Source organism: Atta colombica, unplaced genomic scaffold (genome assembly GCF_001594045.1).
Source record: "Atta colombica isolate Treedump-2 unplaced genomic scaffold, Acol1.0 scaffold111, whole genome shotgun sequence".
NCBI lineage: Eukaryota > Metazoa > Arthropoda > Insecta > Hymenoptera > Formicidae > Atta > Atta colombica.
Window position 1 is genome coordinate 190,350 of NW_017259197.1, and position 17,254 is coordinate 207,603.

General features: G+C 36.1%; 1 protein-coding gene across 2 annotated transcripts in view; it reads right to left on the reverse strand.

Moving 5' to 3' along the window:
• LOC108693912 (paired box protein Pax-6-like) overlaps positions 1–17,254 on the reverse strand; it is a 93,314-nt gene that overhangs the window by 33,679 nt on the left and 42,381 nt on the right. For both annotated transcript variants that reach the window (XR_001932056.1, XM_018203109.1), the window contains exons 5-6: positions 10,451–10,641; positions 9,947–10,056 (exon numbers count right to left, since the gene is read on the reverse strand). Coding sequence is in view for 1 of the 2 variants with exons in the window: in XM_018203109.1 (XP_018058598.1) it covers positions 9,947–10,056; positions 10,451–10,641 (301 nt within the window). In the remaining variant the exon portion in view is untranslated. The remainder of the gene's footprint in view (positions 1–9,946; positions 10,057–10,450; positions 10,642–17,254) is intronic.

A 17,254-nucleotide genomic window follows, 5' to 3' on the forward strand; every position in this document is an offset into this window, starting at 1 on the left:
AATTATTTAACTATTTTTTTATATGTTTCTTAAGGCAATCATGAAAAACAAAGGGTTGATGCTGCACAAATTTTAACGCAGAATTCGAAGCTGCAGCGGCTTTTATCGAAGCGGAAGCGTTGAATTCGCGACGCCAGCCGTTTCAACGCACGTTCACCACGCGTTCGAAGGAATTTCATCTCCAGATTCCGTTACATGTTTTGCGAACTGGTTCGATCGCGAAAGAATTTCTCCTCGATCGCGGTTTCCGCGTGCGGTCGAAAGTCCGTAATGGCGAGACCGCGAACGGTCCGAGCGGAATGATTTGCGCGCAACATACGCAGGAATTACAAAACCGAAAGGGGAAGACACCCTCTTCCCCGCTCTCAATTGCCCTTTTCCTCGCTTTCTCTACCTCTCTCTTGATACGTGTGGTTAGTATACAGGGTATGCACTAATAGTCACAGCTTGAAGTAATTTTATTAAAGAATCAGGAGTTCAAAATTTTTTAAAGACAGAGATTTTTATTATCAATGAAATCTATTCTTAGAAATCACTAATTTAAGAAATAAAGCTTTGTGCGAATGAAATATTTTTCCTTTTAATTTTAATTTTAAATGAATTTGGATTTTATGATATATAAATAATAAATTTATTTAATATAGAAATAAAACCGTTTAATAAATTTCATTTAAAACTTCAAAAATTATGAAAAAAAATGATACGTACAAATAAATAATTAAATATAGGAGAAAATATTTTCAATCTTCCACAAAAAGAAAATTATTTTATTTATTGAACGTATATTACTGAATACTCTGTGATATGACTTAACTAGCAATTTTGCTTGGAATCCCCGTAACATCAAAATTTTCCCATGTAAACTATTGTAGAAATTCGCGATGGAAAGTTAATCCTCTCGCTGCAAGGGATGTGCGCATAGAAAAAAATAGCGTTCATACGCGCGACGAGTTTATTTCCCTTTTTTTCTCCTAAAATCGCGTTTTGCCGCAAAATTTCGCGCGATTTCGACCCGACACGAGTCGACACAGTCTAAATTTCCTGTATCGTCACGAGTGCGGTGAAGTTGATATCGCGTTGGCGATTTTGCACAGTGAAATATCGGACACAAAGAGGATTATGAGGATTCGATCCCCGGGGATTACCTCCGAATACTATCTCGAACGCGATAGAAGAGAGAGGATCGGCGTATTGTTTTCGATACGCAAATCTCAACAAGAATTTGCACAACCAGCACGAAAGAGAACGAGAGATAGAGAGGGAGAGAATGAAAGAGAAGGAGCGGGAGGGGAGAGAGAGAGAGAGAGAGAGAGAGAGAGAGAGAGAGGAACAGAGATAGCGAACCGCTGTACATTATTAATCGACACACCTTTAGTCAGCGGAATCTAAACGTCACACCGCGTTAATTTATGGTTCATTCCGTCGTTTAAGCAAATTCATTCCTGGCAGCTTACCGTGTATTACACAATACTGTATAAATAAAGATTAGCGTAAATTAAGATCGTGAATGAACGAAAAACATCGATCGGAAAATATAATTAATTAATTATATCCGGTCGAAAAATCGTTCTTGAAATTTACATACTTTGTTTTCGAGTATAAGTTGCAATTTAAATTTCTTTTTAAAAAGTCGTGTTTACATATACTAAATGTAAACCTGATGTAAAAAATATTAAGAATTATAATTAAGAAATTCGGAAACAGAAATTGCAACACTAATATAAATTAATGCTTTTAATTTTGAATACTTCTAAAGAATAAATCGTGTATACGTAAAGTTCTTTGGATGTGTATTTACTATCGTTAATTGGTATATTTCCTTTATGTTCAATCTATTTTCAACTGTCTTGTTACAGATTACCAATCATGTAAATAACTAATAATTAATTTGAAACGATGATTACGTCTTGTTCGATATTCACGTTCCGTGAATATATATATGAATATACTAACGTTGATTGTGTGTAATGAATATTTGAAGAAACTCCATGTCTCTCATCAGGATTTTATTAAATTATTAATTGTATCGTAAAATGTTATTTTCACATCAGATCCTTCATGTTTACATATTATAAGATGTCTTGATTGTTTGATGGTGAAATGTTCTTGTAATTAATCAGGTATTGAGTGTACTGACTATTGAATATTGGGGTGACGTGCATGGCTTAGGGCCATAGCACACAGAAAAACAGTAATGTCTTTAAGCAGTAATGTCTATTGATGAGCGATATTCAATAAGAATTCTACTTTGCATCGTCATGTGAGAAAAACAGAGCTTTCATTGGATATCGTTCGTCGCTCATCGCTCATTGCGTTCAGTGTGCAGTAGGCATAAGACATAAGCAATAAAGAATTCCTAGCGAGTTTACGCCAACATGGGTTGAATTAATGAACATAACGTTCTCGCTCAATAATAGAGCATACAACGGCATTAATTCAATATAGATCTGTGCAAACCCGTTTAAAAACGTTATAACAAGTTAAATTTGCTACTATTGTTACGTTTTCAACTGTGATTGACTGATTTGATTACTGTTTACGTTTTGGTGCTTAAATTTTTGTGTGTGCTATGGTCCTTACATACGTTACGAGGTCAATTCGTAATTGACGAGTTCAATCACAACTCTTGTTCCACATAAGTATGTACATCTCATTACTGATTGGTATTATTCCATGATTAAGGAATGTATATTTCAATTTAATAGATTGAGAGTTCTGCAAACTTTGTCTGCAATTATTATTTCACAACCATCTTCTCTCTCATTTATCAATTATTTGTTAAATTATAATAACTATCTTGAATCATGGACTGTTTGATACTGAATCGTAATGACATTCTTCATGATGATAAAATTCATTTTTAACAAAACAAATTCATTTTTAACAAATTAACGAAAAGATATATTTTACATTTTCCTACAAGTTAAAGATAAAGAAAATTTTTACGAATTATGGAATATATTTCACAAATTTTATAAATTTTAAAGCATAAATAAATAAGAAAAAAATATAACAAAAGAAGTAAGCAACTTGAGGGAAAAAAAATAATAAATTTGTAAAAAAATCTGCAGAGAGAAAGAGGAATAGCCCATTGTAGCATAGTGCGTAACGGCTGACTATCTCAGTTGCTGTCGTGCGTTGCGTGTAACTCGCTCGCAGGGAAATAAAGCGGAAGACAAAAGGGGAGAGCGCGGCGCGTTACAACTTGAATGCACGCGCGTTGCAACGCGCTCCTGCATAGTATAACGTGGCCGATAGATACGTGGATAGGTAGGTAGGTAGGTAGGTAACCCGAGACTCGATGAGAGGTCAGCCTTCGTAGATTGACGGACGCGATAAATCGAGCCGCGGTGACACCGGGGCTCGAGTGACGCGTAGCGAGACGAGGCGAGACGAGGCGATGCGAACACGACGCGACAACCCACTGACCTGCGAATCCAATGCATAGAGTTTCTCTCTCTCTCTCTCTCTCTCTCTCTCTCTCACACCCTCCCCTTCTTTCTCCCCCTTTTTCCACCATTGCTGCAACAACGTGCACATATACACAGACATGTCATCGTGAGCAGAGAAAGAGAGAGAGAGAGAGAGAGAGAGAGAGACAGAGAGAGAGAGAGAGAGAGAGAGAGAGAGAGAGAGAGAGAGAGAGAGAGAGAAAGAAGGGGAGGGGGAGAACCTAGTAAATATTCTTGTTTATACATCACCCACGTAATGCCCTGGCGTACGTCGGATACAAGGGTGTGGTATCGAGCACTGGAATCCTGAAATAGAACGGAGCAACGTGTGCATCTGTGACGCCTCGTGCAATATATCCGGGTTGGAGCATTGCTGCGCAACGTCGGGAAATCTTGGTCTATCGAATTTCAAACTCGATCGTAAAAATGCAGCGACGATGTCTGGGGATTTTCGATCGGAACTGCGGCTGTTTCGCCGAAAAAGCTGGAAAGGAATCCATTCGCGGTCAAGTTACGAAGAAACACTGTTAAATTTATAATATCAAATTATATTCAATGAGTTTTTAATCATTTCTGTAGATTGTCATTATTCCTATCAAGTATGTCGTTAATTTGACATAAAAGAATGGAGTTAACTAATTTAATTCAAGAAAATGTATTAAATTTGACTCAAATTTTGTTTATTATTTACTAAATGTTTATTTTGAAATTAATCACAGAAATGGAGTACTTTACATTTTGATACATATGAAAATTAAATATAACAAAATGTTATTCATTTGAGTTGATTGGGTTATCATTGTTTTTCATACTTAACATTGAAGACGAGGCAAAAACACATGATGCTGAGTTCTACAGCTTCTATGAACGAGGAATCTCTGCCGATTTATCTATTCTATATATTTTTTTTCTTGGAGGAAAAACAACGATTTTAACGTAAATGATATTTACAAATTCGCAGCTGATTATTCTATTAAATCAGGACGATACTTATATAATTATTTTTTAAATTATTTTTTAAAGATTTTTTCAATACATGTGATGTTTCTATTTGGCCATTTCTTCGTGGTATTTATTTAACATTAATAATTTCATTATTTCTGTGTTTAAACTGTTAAATAACAATTTAATTCAATTTATTCCCGTTTCTACCAATGTAGATTAAATTTAATCTGGATTCAATTTACTCTTCATCTTTTTCTAATTCTTAAAACTTAAAAGAAAAAGATAAAGTCGATATCTGAAGGTTAAGAGATTAATATAGTTTTTATAAGAACTCACATTATTAATGTGAATCAGAAAACGATGAAGAGTGGTGTTGACGGAGCTCTGAGAGTTGGAAAAACAAGTGGGAAAACGTCGGTAACAACGATGACAACTAGAACCGGAGGCAACCGGAGATCGCATTGTGCCGGTGATAAAAGCTGTCGCATCGTTTTGCGGCGGTATGTATCTATACCTAACCCGGGAGAAAATTCGACAAAGAAAAACGAAGAAGCCCAGGAGAGAGAAGAAGCGAAAGGAATGACGAATGGAGAGCGAGAGATCGGGCTTGCGAGATAAAGAAGATCGACAATAATGCTGTCGGTGCACCCTCGATTCTGTGGTACCAGGCGCAGCAGGCAGACATTATTATTGTTTTACTTCTGCATCTCAGACAGAGATCGGCGAATATGCCGCGGAAGGCTGAATACGCGCGCGCCTTCGATGAGCAGACAAAACCCGGAAGAAGGGATTCGCAAGGGAGACTCGTGCTGAACGACAGAGACGCCAAAGATAAAAGTGCGTTAATATCTATCTTTCGTGACTTAGAGAGATTGAATTGTGCAAGATATCATTAAATCTAGAATCAATCATTTCGCACTTAAATTTTACCTATCTTTAATTTTATCGTGTGCGACTTCGAGACTGGAATTAAAACGGAATTAGCGTAGCTGAAAGCGTATTCAAGATGAAAACTCGAGGACTAGAAAAGTGATGAAAAATTATCAACCATGGAAAAAATCGACGATTAAAATCTTTTTACGTACAACTAAACTATTCTTTCGTTTTACATAAAATTCATTTATATATTATATCGAAAGAGTTTCGTATAAATATTCATGTACGAGGGTAGTTCGAAAAATTCTCGGCCTGACGTAGAAAACATATGATTTGTGGCAAAATTTTTTTTTATTTTTCGACATAGTCTTGTAAGTTAATACACTTAGACCAACGATATTCCAACTTCTTTAGAGCTTTAGTACAATACAATTTTTTTAATTCTTCAAAATAAACGTTTGTCTCAGTTGATGAACTCCGTTTATGAAGTGTATCTTTTTCCAGTGAGTCATTTCTTCAGATTCGAAAAAATCATTGGGGCTAAATCTGGTGAATACGGTGGCAGCAATTCGAAGCGCAACTCATGAAGTTTTGCGACTACAATTACAGAAGTGTGAGAAACAAGTTTTCGAGAAATACCCAAAAACTTGTTTGCTTTACTTGATGCAACAGACAAACTACTAACTACACTTCTGTTTGAAATTTTTTCAGAAGCCCTCTTTCAGAAGAATCAAACTTAAGAAAAATCATAGAAAAATCATTTGATACTCTCGGTGCCATCTCTATGTCAAGCCGAGAATTTTCGAACTACCCTCGTAATTATGCACGAAGATAAGGGAATTTCACATTATTGAAATTATTCGAAAATAATTCCGGCTCATATCATATTGTCCTCTCACATCGACATCGTCAATAACATGTTCTCGTAGTATGGTATGCGTATCAGCGATATTGAAATCGTAGAAAGGTATTCGAGATCCCATGTTTCCCCCGCAGTGACGCCCATGCAGGGCTTAGAGGTGAAAAAACAATGCTGCAACGACCCGAACCCCTTTTGCCTCGATCACGATGGAGATCTTCCCTTTCCGCGCGCTCTTATCTTTCTCCTCCCTTTATCTCGCCAGTCTTCTGTCTTTTCTCTTTCTTTTCTTTATCTTCTTTTCCCTTTCACTTGCCTGTTCCCTTCTCGCTATCCTCTAGTGAAAATTCTTCTACATGCCTCTACGTCGTGTCGTTTGGTCTCGCGCAACGCAATACAATGCTACGCCGGGATGCATTGTGAATCAGACTCACCAGATAACTCGACGACGTCGACAACATGACAGCTGTGCGCGATGATATCTAAGCTAAACTGATTATATTTAATTCGGAAAATATTTTTTAGATGAAGTCTCGGGTTAACAACGTATCGATCTCGTACGTTCAATTATTGAATATTATTGAAAATAATATTCAATGGAACTGGGAAAGATAAAATTCATTATGAGGAAATAAAAAAGTCATATATGTAGATTGTAAATGCTCCTTGCAAAAAAAATAACATAATTTTTAGAAATTTAAATGAAATTATGAAATCTCTGATTACTTAGTTAGCTATTCTAATTAAATTTAATTCTTAGAAATAATTTTTGAGTAAAAACATTTTTGAAGATTTTTTTCAAAATTTCTAAACAAATAAATCGCAAAAGCAAACAAAATATGTCGTAACGATGTATCATATTTTTGTTAGTTTATTATTCCGTATAATTACTGCGCAATTAAATGATGTTAAAAGAAGTTTGCAAGAGCGACAGAATTACCTCACTTTCAAGGCAACTACAGCTTTTTTCTCGAGCTATTATAATTGTTTCAAGGGAAATTTGTTCTGTTGATCTATTTTCCATATCTCGTCAAGAAGGAAATGAAAGGAGCAAACGACGCTCTTCGACGAAAGCGTAAAAAATTAAAAAATATATCTTCGTCCTTGTTGGGTTAGATCTTTTAACATGAACTCTTTATAGAAAGTGCGAAGAAAGTGCATTCTTTTCTCTTCGACGTTATAAAAGTATCGACATTATCGGAAGAACCGCTGAAGACTTAAATAACTCTCTTTGAAGAGTGTACGTACGTAGGAGAGTGCTTAGAACGACAACGAAGGGTTAACTTTAATATTGCGTTGTAGCTAATTTATTAAAATGATTTCTGTAGTTAAAAAAACGGAGGTACCAATGATTTTCATTCTCGACATTATCGACATAAAAAAATTGTCTCTCATAAATACTATCCTTTCTATGCATTTCCCTCATTGCATTTATTAATACGCATTTAAAATCTATTTATTATTTTGATTCATTATATATTGCAGTCATTGTATAAAAATCGATCTATAGATAATATATGTAAATGTATATCACAATGAATATATACTATATAATGTAGATACATAGTTAAGGAAGAAATAATGATCGCGTGAAATTTTCAAAGAAAAGTAAAAATTTCAAAAGCAATATTCATAGTTCGTTCTTATATTTAAGACATTCTTAGATATAGATTTTAGATGAATTTAGATTATGTTATAAGTTAATCACAGAGTCGAGAGATATCGTAGATATCTTAAGACATTATTTAAGATGGTCTTGAAATAAAAATGTATTATACCAGCTTAAGTCTCTAATGTAGAGTTCTAGAATTTAAGATATACAGTATGAAACAGGCCAGATTGACAAATCTCATCCCTCGCCGGGACAAGCGGCGCCTGCAGCTCGCGCGATGATTGCGCTGTAATCTGCTTTCGCTTTGCCTTTTCGAGGAACGGGGGGTAGCTGCCGCGTGATTGGCCGGGGGCGTTGTTGGGTCTTCCGTTTCAACCGATACATCGACAACAGTCGAGATACACTTAGGGAGGATACACGCGGGAGATAGACCTCCAAGGAGAGAATAAGGGACAGAGACGTCGGTGGGAAGAGGAAAAGAGATGACGGCAAGAGGATGAAGGGGAAAAAGGACGGAGAGGATGAAACAACCCTCCTGACATGGGTTATCCTATAAACGGCTACCCCCGCAGCAACGCATCGATAATCCGGCCCCCGGGGCCCGCATGCGGTTGAACGCTCGCAACAGTTACCATATTTGATTGCGTACCCTCCTACCCTCCTCTATAAGATCGGAATACGAAATAATATGCTGTACCATGAAGTAATACGAAATAATGTTCTGTACTATAAAGATCTTGCATTTGCGATAACTCGTTATTTTTCTACGGGATTAACATTATCAGTATATAATCAGTATATAATCAGTATATAATCGTTGATAGATCTTAAACAATTGTTTCTGTGTTATGTTAGTTTTTGAATTATACAATATATCAGTTGTAAATAATCAATTATATAGATTTTATATATATAGATTATATATAGTGTATAAGTAATTAATGATAAAATTTATCGTTGATTTATATGATCTGGATTGGTTTAGATATGATGTGACTTATTAAGATGTATGACCTTCTGTAAATTTGACAATCATTTTATATAAAATTATTTTTGTTATAAGCCAATTAACGTGCAAATTAAAATGTAAATTTATATTTGATATTTCAAGGACATATTTTTTATTATTATTGTTAAAATAATTTAAATTTTGTTTCAACCAACTTTACTAGAAAAATAACATACGTTATAATATAATTATATTTTATAAAAAATACTTAGACGATCCGGAGATTTCTTCCCGATTTCATGTTGTTTGACAGAATAATTGTAAGATAATTTGCATTTCGTCAAATCATATATACAAGCAAGCAGAATCGCAAATCTTTCCTTATGATCAGCAAGATCGGGGCAAGCGTCGTGATAAATAAAAAAAAATCAAGGGAGCTGTTCTTTGCTGCTCCTGACGCACCCTGCGGAGCTGTAGCGGTGATGATGGCGGGAAAATGCGGGGGAAAGAAATCGCACGCGTTTGATGTGCCGCCAAAGAGAACGTGCAGGGGTGGGGGGGGAGGAGGGAGAAAGAGAGAGAAGAGGGATAGGAGCGAGGGGGAGGAATATGCCGTCGGTGGCGGAGTAGTTTCGCGTGGGTTGGTCGACTGCAACCACGTTTCTGCGCAATCCCCTGCATCCCCCGCCAACCCCGAACCATCTCTTTCTTTCTCATTCGCTTCGATTTGCTTCGCGTTTCTCTGTTTCTCCTCCACGCTTCGAAGGCCGCGTTTAAACGTTACCGGAAAATTATTACCGGAAAAGCGTTGCACACACGCGTGCGGCAAACCGCGGGACCCACCGACGGAATTACATTGATATTAGTATCGTTTGGCTCGACAGATTAATTAATTAAAACGATCCTCTCCCGCTTGCCGCCTGTGGCCACTCATCCCACACGCACGTATTTGTGTTTCACGCTAGCGCTTTAACATAGAAAGCATACCGAAATATATTGTGCGCCAACAATTGTCGAAGGTTTTCGTCGAAGGTTTTCGTCGTATACGCGAGCAGTCTTTTGCTTGTCTAAATGTATCAACGAAAAATACAAGATGTCTTTAACATTAAATAATTTAAATTGTATAATACAATTGAACATTTCGACAAAGAATCTCATTTCTTCGTAGTAGCCGCGGAAAAATCGAGTAAACTAGATCTAATGCACTGTGCACTAGAAATAGTGTCATAATAATTATTCAAATTTAAACTTACCTTTCTTCGCGTGCAATATATCCGCTGGATCCGGTGGCAAAGACGAACAATGGCTCGGACTCAAACTAGATTGTATCGACGAAAACGGACTTCCCGCGCTCGACGGATACCTAAGATAACAACTGCTCTCAGTAAGAGAGTATACATATTACGCATGCTATAAATAAGATTCTATCAAGAAAATTATTTTAAAAAAAGAAAAGAACTCATGTAATCTCTATAACAGAAATTTATTAAAAATTTATTAAAAAAAATCTTTCCAAGAATTCGGAAAATTTAAAATTTTTCACTTGATTACGGAAATTATCCCGAAACTTCCTATAATTCGTTATGCAATCAACTATTTTTCTTAAACTTAAATCTTAAAGATGAAAAATTGGAAATAAGTTAAAAAGAATCGAAAAAAAGTTAATCCTTGTCTTCGATTAAAGAACACGTATTTTGCATAATAATATCATTCTAACGAGCACATAATTTGTTTGCTAATGAGCCAATAAGTTTTACCAGGGATTGGGTCGCGGCCAGCCGGTAGTCTGTCCGTTTAGTAGCCTGAGTTTATCGTAAACGCTCTCCGCCGGACTGCCGGCACCGACGCCAACCCCCACGGCGCCCACCCCTTGTTGCTGTTGTTGTTGCTGCTGCCTCTGCTCCTTCTGCGCGGCCAGATTCCTCAGTACCCTGTTGATCGAAGACACCTGCAATTCGGATACACATTCGTCAATATATAAACAACTAATTATGTATTGGCATGGTCAGATGAATTCTGCTTAACTTTGGACCCTTTGATATACATATCTTGCATAGTTTGATACATTTCACGACAAAGTGTTACGCACGAGCAATACTTTTTATTGCATCGAGGAAATACAGGGAAATGAAAGTCTTTTTAGTTAGACTTTTACTGTAATTTAATTTAAATTTATACATATTCTTATTCTTACTTTCATTACATTTTATATACCTAGTAAAGAAACGTGTCTTGAAAATTTTTATATTCATATTACTCATTATATTCTTTATGTTCTTGCTCATTCTTTATATTATTGCTTTCTTTATTTTATTTCATTTATTTTATATCTATGTATTTTTTAATTATAGGTATTTTTTTATACTGTATACTATGCGTTCGTTAACTGTTCTTATTTTTTTGTTATTTTTTGCTACTGAATGTCTTGTTTACAAATCTGTATATCCTTAGAGGGTTTACTCTAGAGAACAGTAATAAACATTATTTCTCTCTTTCTCTCTCTCTCTCTCTCTCTCTCTCTCTCTCTCTCTCTCTCTCTCTCTCTCTCTCGCTTTCTCCTCTTCCCGATGATATCGGATTTATTATAAATACGAAGTATGCAGAGAGTGATGAAGATCCTTCGGGAAAGAGAGAGAGAGAAGCAGGAAGACGCTTCTGCCCGATGAAATGCGACGAGAGTGGTAATTAAAACGATGTGGTGAGCAGCTGCCGGCGCGGCGCATTGCACGAGGGAGTTAATTACCTCCGCCTTCAATTATATCCGTCTCTGCGCCACTCCAGGGGGACTTGGCTTCTGCCGACGTAAGTACGTAAGCACTCACGCGTTTGCGGCGCGAGTTAACGCTTTCTACGCACACATCCGCGTACCGAAATTCGCGATCGCTCTTAACTCTTAAGTGAGTACTATAACACAATATATTGCGTTCGATACTATCGCAATATGTAGATTTCAACGGGAAATCTACGCAGGAACAAGTTTCAAGTCGTGATGTATCCTATAATATATATACGTACATTGTTAATTTCTTAATTGTTATGTTAACATAAAAAAAAGATATATATTATTAATTCCTTTTTAATTCCTTTTAAATATATTTAATGGCGTATTTTACTTATTAACTTTTTAATTTCGCGTTAAATTTTTAATTCTTCTCCAATTCTCACTTACTTTTTTCTATCTTTTCCACTTGCATCAAGAGGTTGAAAATTAACGAATGTTATTTTTCAGAGATATTTTCTATCACAGACTCGTATTATTTGATTTTTATTCAGAAATAAATTTTTTATATAACTGTACTCTCTTGCGCAAAATGAAAACAAAATTAAAAATCGAGCTTTTTGTTTGCGACATCATAGGAAACCATTTATTTTGCGCGTGTATATGCGAATGCGAGCACGATGAAATATCTACGGTGCGAAGAATTTACGATCTCCTAAAGACAGGATCGCTCTTTTTATTTTCGTATCTTTTATTTGTCTTCTTCCGCGGGCTGCGTTCGTCGCTTCTGTCACTTACAGCTCGTATAAATCCCGACGGAGCCGTAAAAGAATTCTCACAAAACTAAAGCGGCAGGTCCTGCTGCCGATAGTTTTGCAATTTATTCCTTTACACTCTTGTATTATGCCATGCACGTCGCGGCAAATGACGCCGTATTAAGAGGATGCATTATAAAAGGATGAATTCTTCAATTTTGATCTGCCATTAAGAGTAACGAGAATTAATGTACTCACAAAAAAAAAGTTTGTTCGAGATTCGCTTAATTGAGAAATGAATGTGACAATATAACTTTTTTGGAGCAATATTTATAACATAACGCACTGAAAGGACTAAGGGACGTTTCATTTTTAGTTTAGACATTCTACATAATTATTTTAATGGTCCAACAAAATTATTTTCAGATCTGCATCTATTTAAATTTGTAGACATTTCAGCAAAATCATTCTTTCCATTTAATGACAAAATATTATAGAACGTTCTTTAATTGTAAAAATAATGGCCTCTCAGGAGAATATTTATTTTGTAATTGTTGGAAATTTTTTTCACGTTGATTGGATTATACTTTTAGATCTAAAGGAATAATCCTATTTCTTAATAAAGAAAATTTGCAACAAAAAAATTTATAAAAAAAAAAATAAATATTCTGTTGAACGCTGCCTATGCTTGATTCTTTTTGTAAATCTTGAAGTTAAATTCTTTTTAATTTCATAGTTAGTGACACCTTTAAAGTAAAGCAAATTAATTATTCCTATGAACTTAACACACTATTTTAATATTTCGATATATAATCGATAAAATTCTGACCTTCTTTTATAAAGAATCTTAAAGTATCCTAATGCAATCTATCAGTCGATAAATCTGGAACGGTTTCGGTAGATAATTTTTCATGACTATTCGTCGCATCTTGATTATATTGCACGCACCGGATCAAAAGGCAGGAGACACGAGAGAAATAAACCGAATGACGGCGGTACCAGCCGACAGAATGCCGGATCGGTCATAGGAGATATTCGTTCCCCGGGGTTTGTTAGACCCGATGTCAGGGTACCACGGCGTTGAAACGAGCTGACATCTCGGACCCACCACTGGAGCGGAGCGTCATCCCCCTCGGCGCCCACGACGGCCACCATCACCATCACAACCGCACGATCTCGTCGTGTCTCTCCGCCGCTGACGCGAAAGAGACGTCACCGGCACTCACCCCTCGTCTTGTCGCCAACATCCACCGATGTCCGAAACATCCTGCCTTCACGTACCTCCAAAGATTCAAATGCCTTCCGTCAACAACCTCCGTGATATAGAAAGGGATAGAATAGATAACCGGTAGATGACGAGGATCAAAAACACTTCATTGTGTTTCATTTAATTATAAATGTCCGACCTTTTTAAAAAAAAAGTATTAAAATATAATTCCTTTACAAGTGCAATAAAAAATACGAAATTTTATACAATATACTTTTCTAAAACCAAAATTAAAGTATTCAAATTGGCAAAAAGTATGATTAAAGTTCTTTCACAATAAATAATTAAATTTTAATAAGACATAAAGAATATATTTTATGTAAGGTCGCAAATGTAATATATTTTCTTGATTTTATATTATTATTTTTTTATGATATTCAGAAACTTGATTTTAAATTGTACTTTTATCATGTGCTTATCGAAACACAGAAATATCCATGCAATCTTCCAGATTAGGCAAGCTGATTCGTCGATGATTCCAAGCTGCGCCTGTGAAGTTGGCCGATGTCGAAACTGATCCACAATGAAAAAAGTCGTTGTCGTGCACAAAGAAGCACTTGGCGACAAAGCCAGAAACCCAACGAGCGACGGCTGCCTGTCAAGGGACAATCGGCGCCTCGCGTGACATCGAGTGTCCGGGCTGTTTGACCGTTTTTTGATTGACGTCAAACCGCAAATATCGTGCTGGCTGCTTCTCAATCGTTGCGATATATTTACGACGTGTGTCACCCTCGTTATTATTCGTAGAAGTCGTTGTGTCGTGGAAATCGACACCACAATAAGCCTGCTTTTGTAGCGAGCCAAGCAGGCGCTTTGCAAAACCACAAGGTACTTCCATATCGCGACACTTCCTCCTTGGACCAATCTCGAAAGTGGAAGGTTCTTCTAGACGCATAAGCTACTCCACTTCTGCATTAAATTTTAATGACACGTTGTTTGCTTTAGAGCCAATTTTTATGAAACGGGATTCAGAGATGCTTTAACAAAGGTAGACTCTTAATTTAAATTCAAACGGATTATGGTTCATTAAAATGTAAAAAATTTGAAACTCCTCTAGAAGCTATTTGTTAGTCAAAATTAATTCAGTGTTGCTTTAAACGCTGGCATTTCATCGGAAAAGATTCAGATGGATAATGAAAGGCACGTAGGACGAGGATTCGTAGCGTTTTATTGGCTCATTGTCGACAATGGGATTCCCGACGCATTTTTACACGGATACAGAGTCGTGCGATATGATAAGCGAATAGCATAAAAGGAACGTAGATATTATCCTTCATCCGCGCGCGGCCCGCATAAAGGCGGACACGCGGCGAGGGCTGAAATCGTGACGCAAGAGGAAGAAGCCGACATCAGGTCGATGAAATTAGCATGAAGTGTGAAGAGTTCGAGGGTGGCCAATCTTTTAAAAAGGGTGCTGGATAGAGACGTCATAATATTGCTCTCACGTGACATCTTCACGATGGAAATCTCTTTCGCAAAAGTCAGCGAATTATTCTCAGGAAACTGCGGCATAAAAATTGCAAAATAAATCATAACCATTATAGCAATAAATATCCCTTTTATGATATTCGAGACTTTTTCTGAAGATAAATCAAACTAATTTAGAATTTACAAGGAATATAATCTATATTTATATATAGATTATATATAAGCATATATATTCCTTTATAAGTATTTAAAAGCATTTAATTTTATATTATAAATAATATAATCTTTTTGGCAAAATAAATTCCCATCTTCTTCTCTTTTCATTTAATCTCCGATTTTATTTTTTTTTCGTCTGGAAAAATTTCCGAATTCGCTCTTTTGATGTGCATCCAAGCGTATGTTTTTCATTAAAATTTATTTGTTCGGAGCTTATACTATTCTTATATCTCTAGTTGTGATAAATAAAATTTGATTTCTCTCGTTGAACACGGACAAGCAGGACAACTTTTAATCGCCATGTCATGATATCACGGTGACGTTAAGAAATGTATATAACACGTATGTTATATACGTTATCTCTTAACGCATAAGGACTTCGTGCAAACGGAGAGGCTGTAATTTTTACGAGTGCTTATTCGCGGTAGTCGCGTATTTCCTGCTCGGGCTCGTTCATATGTATGTATGAGTCGAGGGTGTTAACCGTGAAGAGAACGGAAGAACACGAAGGGTGCCACGACTTTCTCTTTTCCTCCTTCCATTCAGACTACTTCCGTTATCCTGGGGGTCCAAACGAGCCTGCCGTACAACACGGCTTTATTATTGCGAAAACATCCTGGAAATAATGGCCGGGCGATTCGACACGCGTAATCAGCAGCACTTCATAAAATTTATTCAAAAGTCAAAGAGTATATTCTTTGAAAGAGACATAAATGCAAGTGTGATAAATAAAAATGTGCAAAAAGAATGCAATCCTTTTTTTTTTAAATAAGAAAACATTGTGAGAAATAATATTCTATAATAATCAATGGAAACTTTGTGTTAAATGAGAATGATAAAATATATCAATTTCCTAAAATCATTTTTCATGTCATTATATTCAGAAATTAAAAATTTTTCTTTCTGCCAAAAGGTGTGAAATATGATAAAGTTTTACGTATTTTGTAAATGCATGAATGGTATCATAAATATCGCTAATTTTAAATACATTTAAAAAATCGCCATAATGTTACATAAACTATATTTCCTGTTCGAATGCTGACACGATGAGATTTTAAAACGAAAAGTATCATGATGAATTAAATCCGTGATAATCGGCTTTGAATGTGAATGTGGACAAAGATGAGCATTGTGAAAATCTATAGTCTTCATTGACACGGCGCGTTAATCGGGGCTTACACATTACTCGCACATTATATCTCTGCGCTTCCTGCGCGCGTGTTTGATATTTGAAACGGGGTCTGCGGGAGTGCGACACGTCGGCACGTGCTGACAATATTCTATGTGAATGTATAACGTATGCGCGAGCCGAAAGTGAGCAAAATGCCATAACCTGTCATTAAGTCACCCCTCTTGATCGCACGTCAATCGAGGGACGTGATTAGTGTGAGCCTTGAAATCACGAGTTTCCTGTATCGAAATAATGATAGTATTATAAACCTTTTCTTTTATATGACCACAATTGTAAACAATTAAAATTCCTGTAGTCATATTACAGCTTGTTATATTTGTTTGCAGGTACCTACTTGATTAAAAAAATATAAAGTATTTTTAAGAAATTTTGTTACCGATATAATTATTATAACTTTGTGAAAGATTTTTACATTAAATAATTTAATACTTATTACAATTTAAATAAATTTAATTATAGTTTTTTTTATTTACAAATGTTGAGAATTTTTATGTAATACATTTTTATACTATAAAATCCTCAAAATTTGTCACACAACATAAATCAAAGACTTTACAGTAAAGCTTTATATAATAAACTGTAATAAACCAAAATAAGATATGGGAACGATTTAAAAATAGATGTAAGCTTCGAAATCTCCCTCTTCTTTTTTGGAATTGACGTTGCGACAATCCGAGCATGACGCTGGTTGTAGCAGAAAAGAAAGGAGCGCGATTTCTCGGCGATTATTCGCAATTACGATCGTAACCAATTCGGAGATCTGAAAAAGTGCGGTAACAGGCGCGCCACGCGCCGATACCGGGGATTTCTAATATAAATTCTGCACCCTTTGCAATGTAGCGCGAGGTTCTTGTTCATCACCCCAGTTGGCGTGGGAAATTTGCCGGGATTAGGATCAGAGACGACGAAAAAACTGCGCGTGATAAAAAGAAAGAGAGAGAGAGAGAGAGAGAGAGAGAGAGAGAGAGAGAGAGAGAGAGAGAG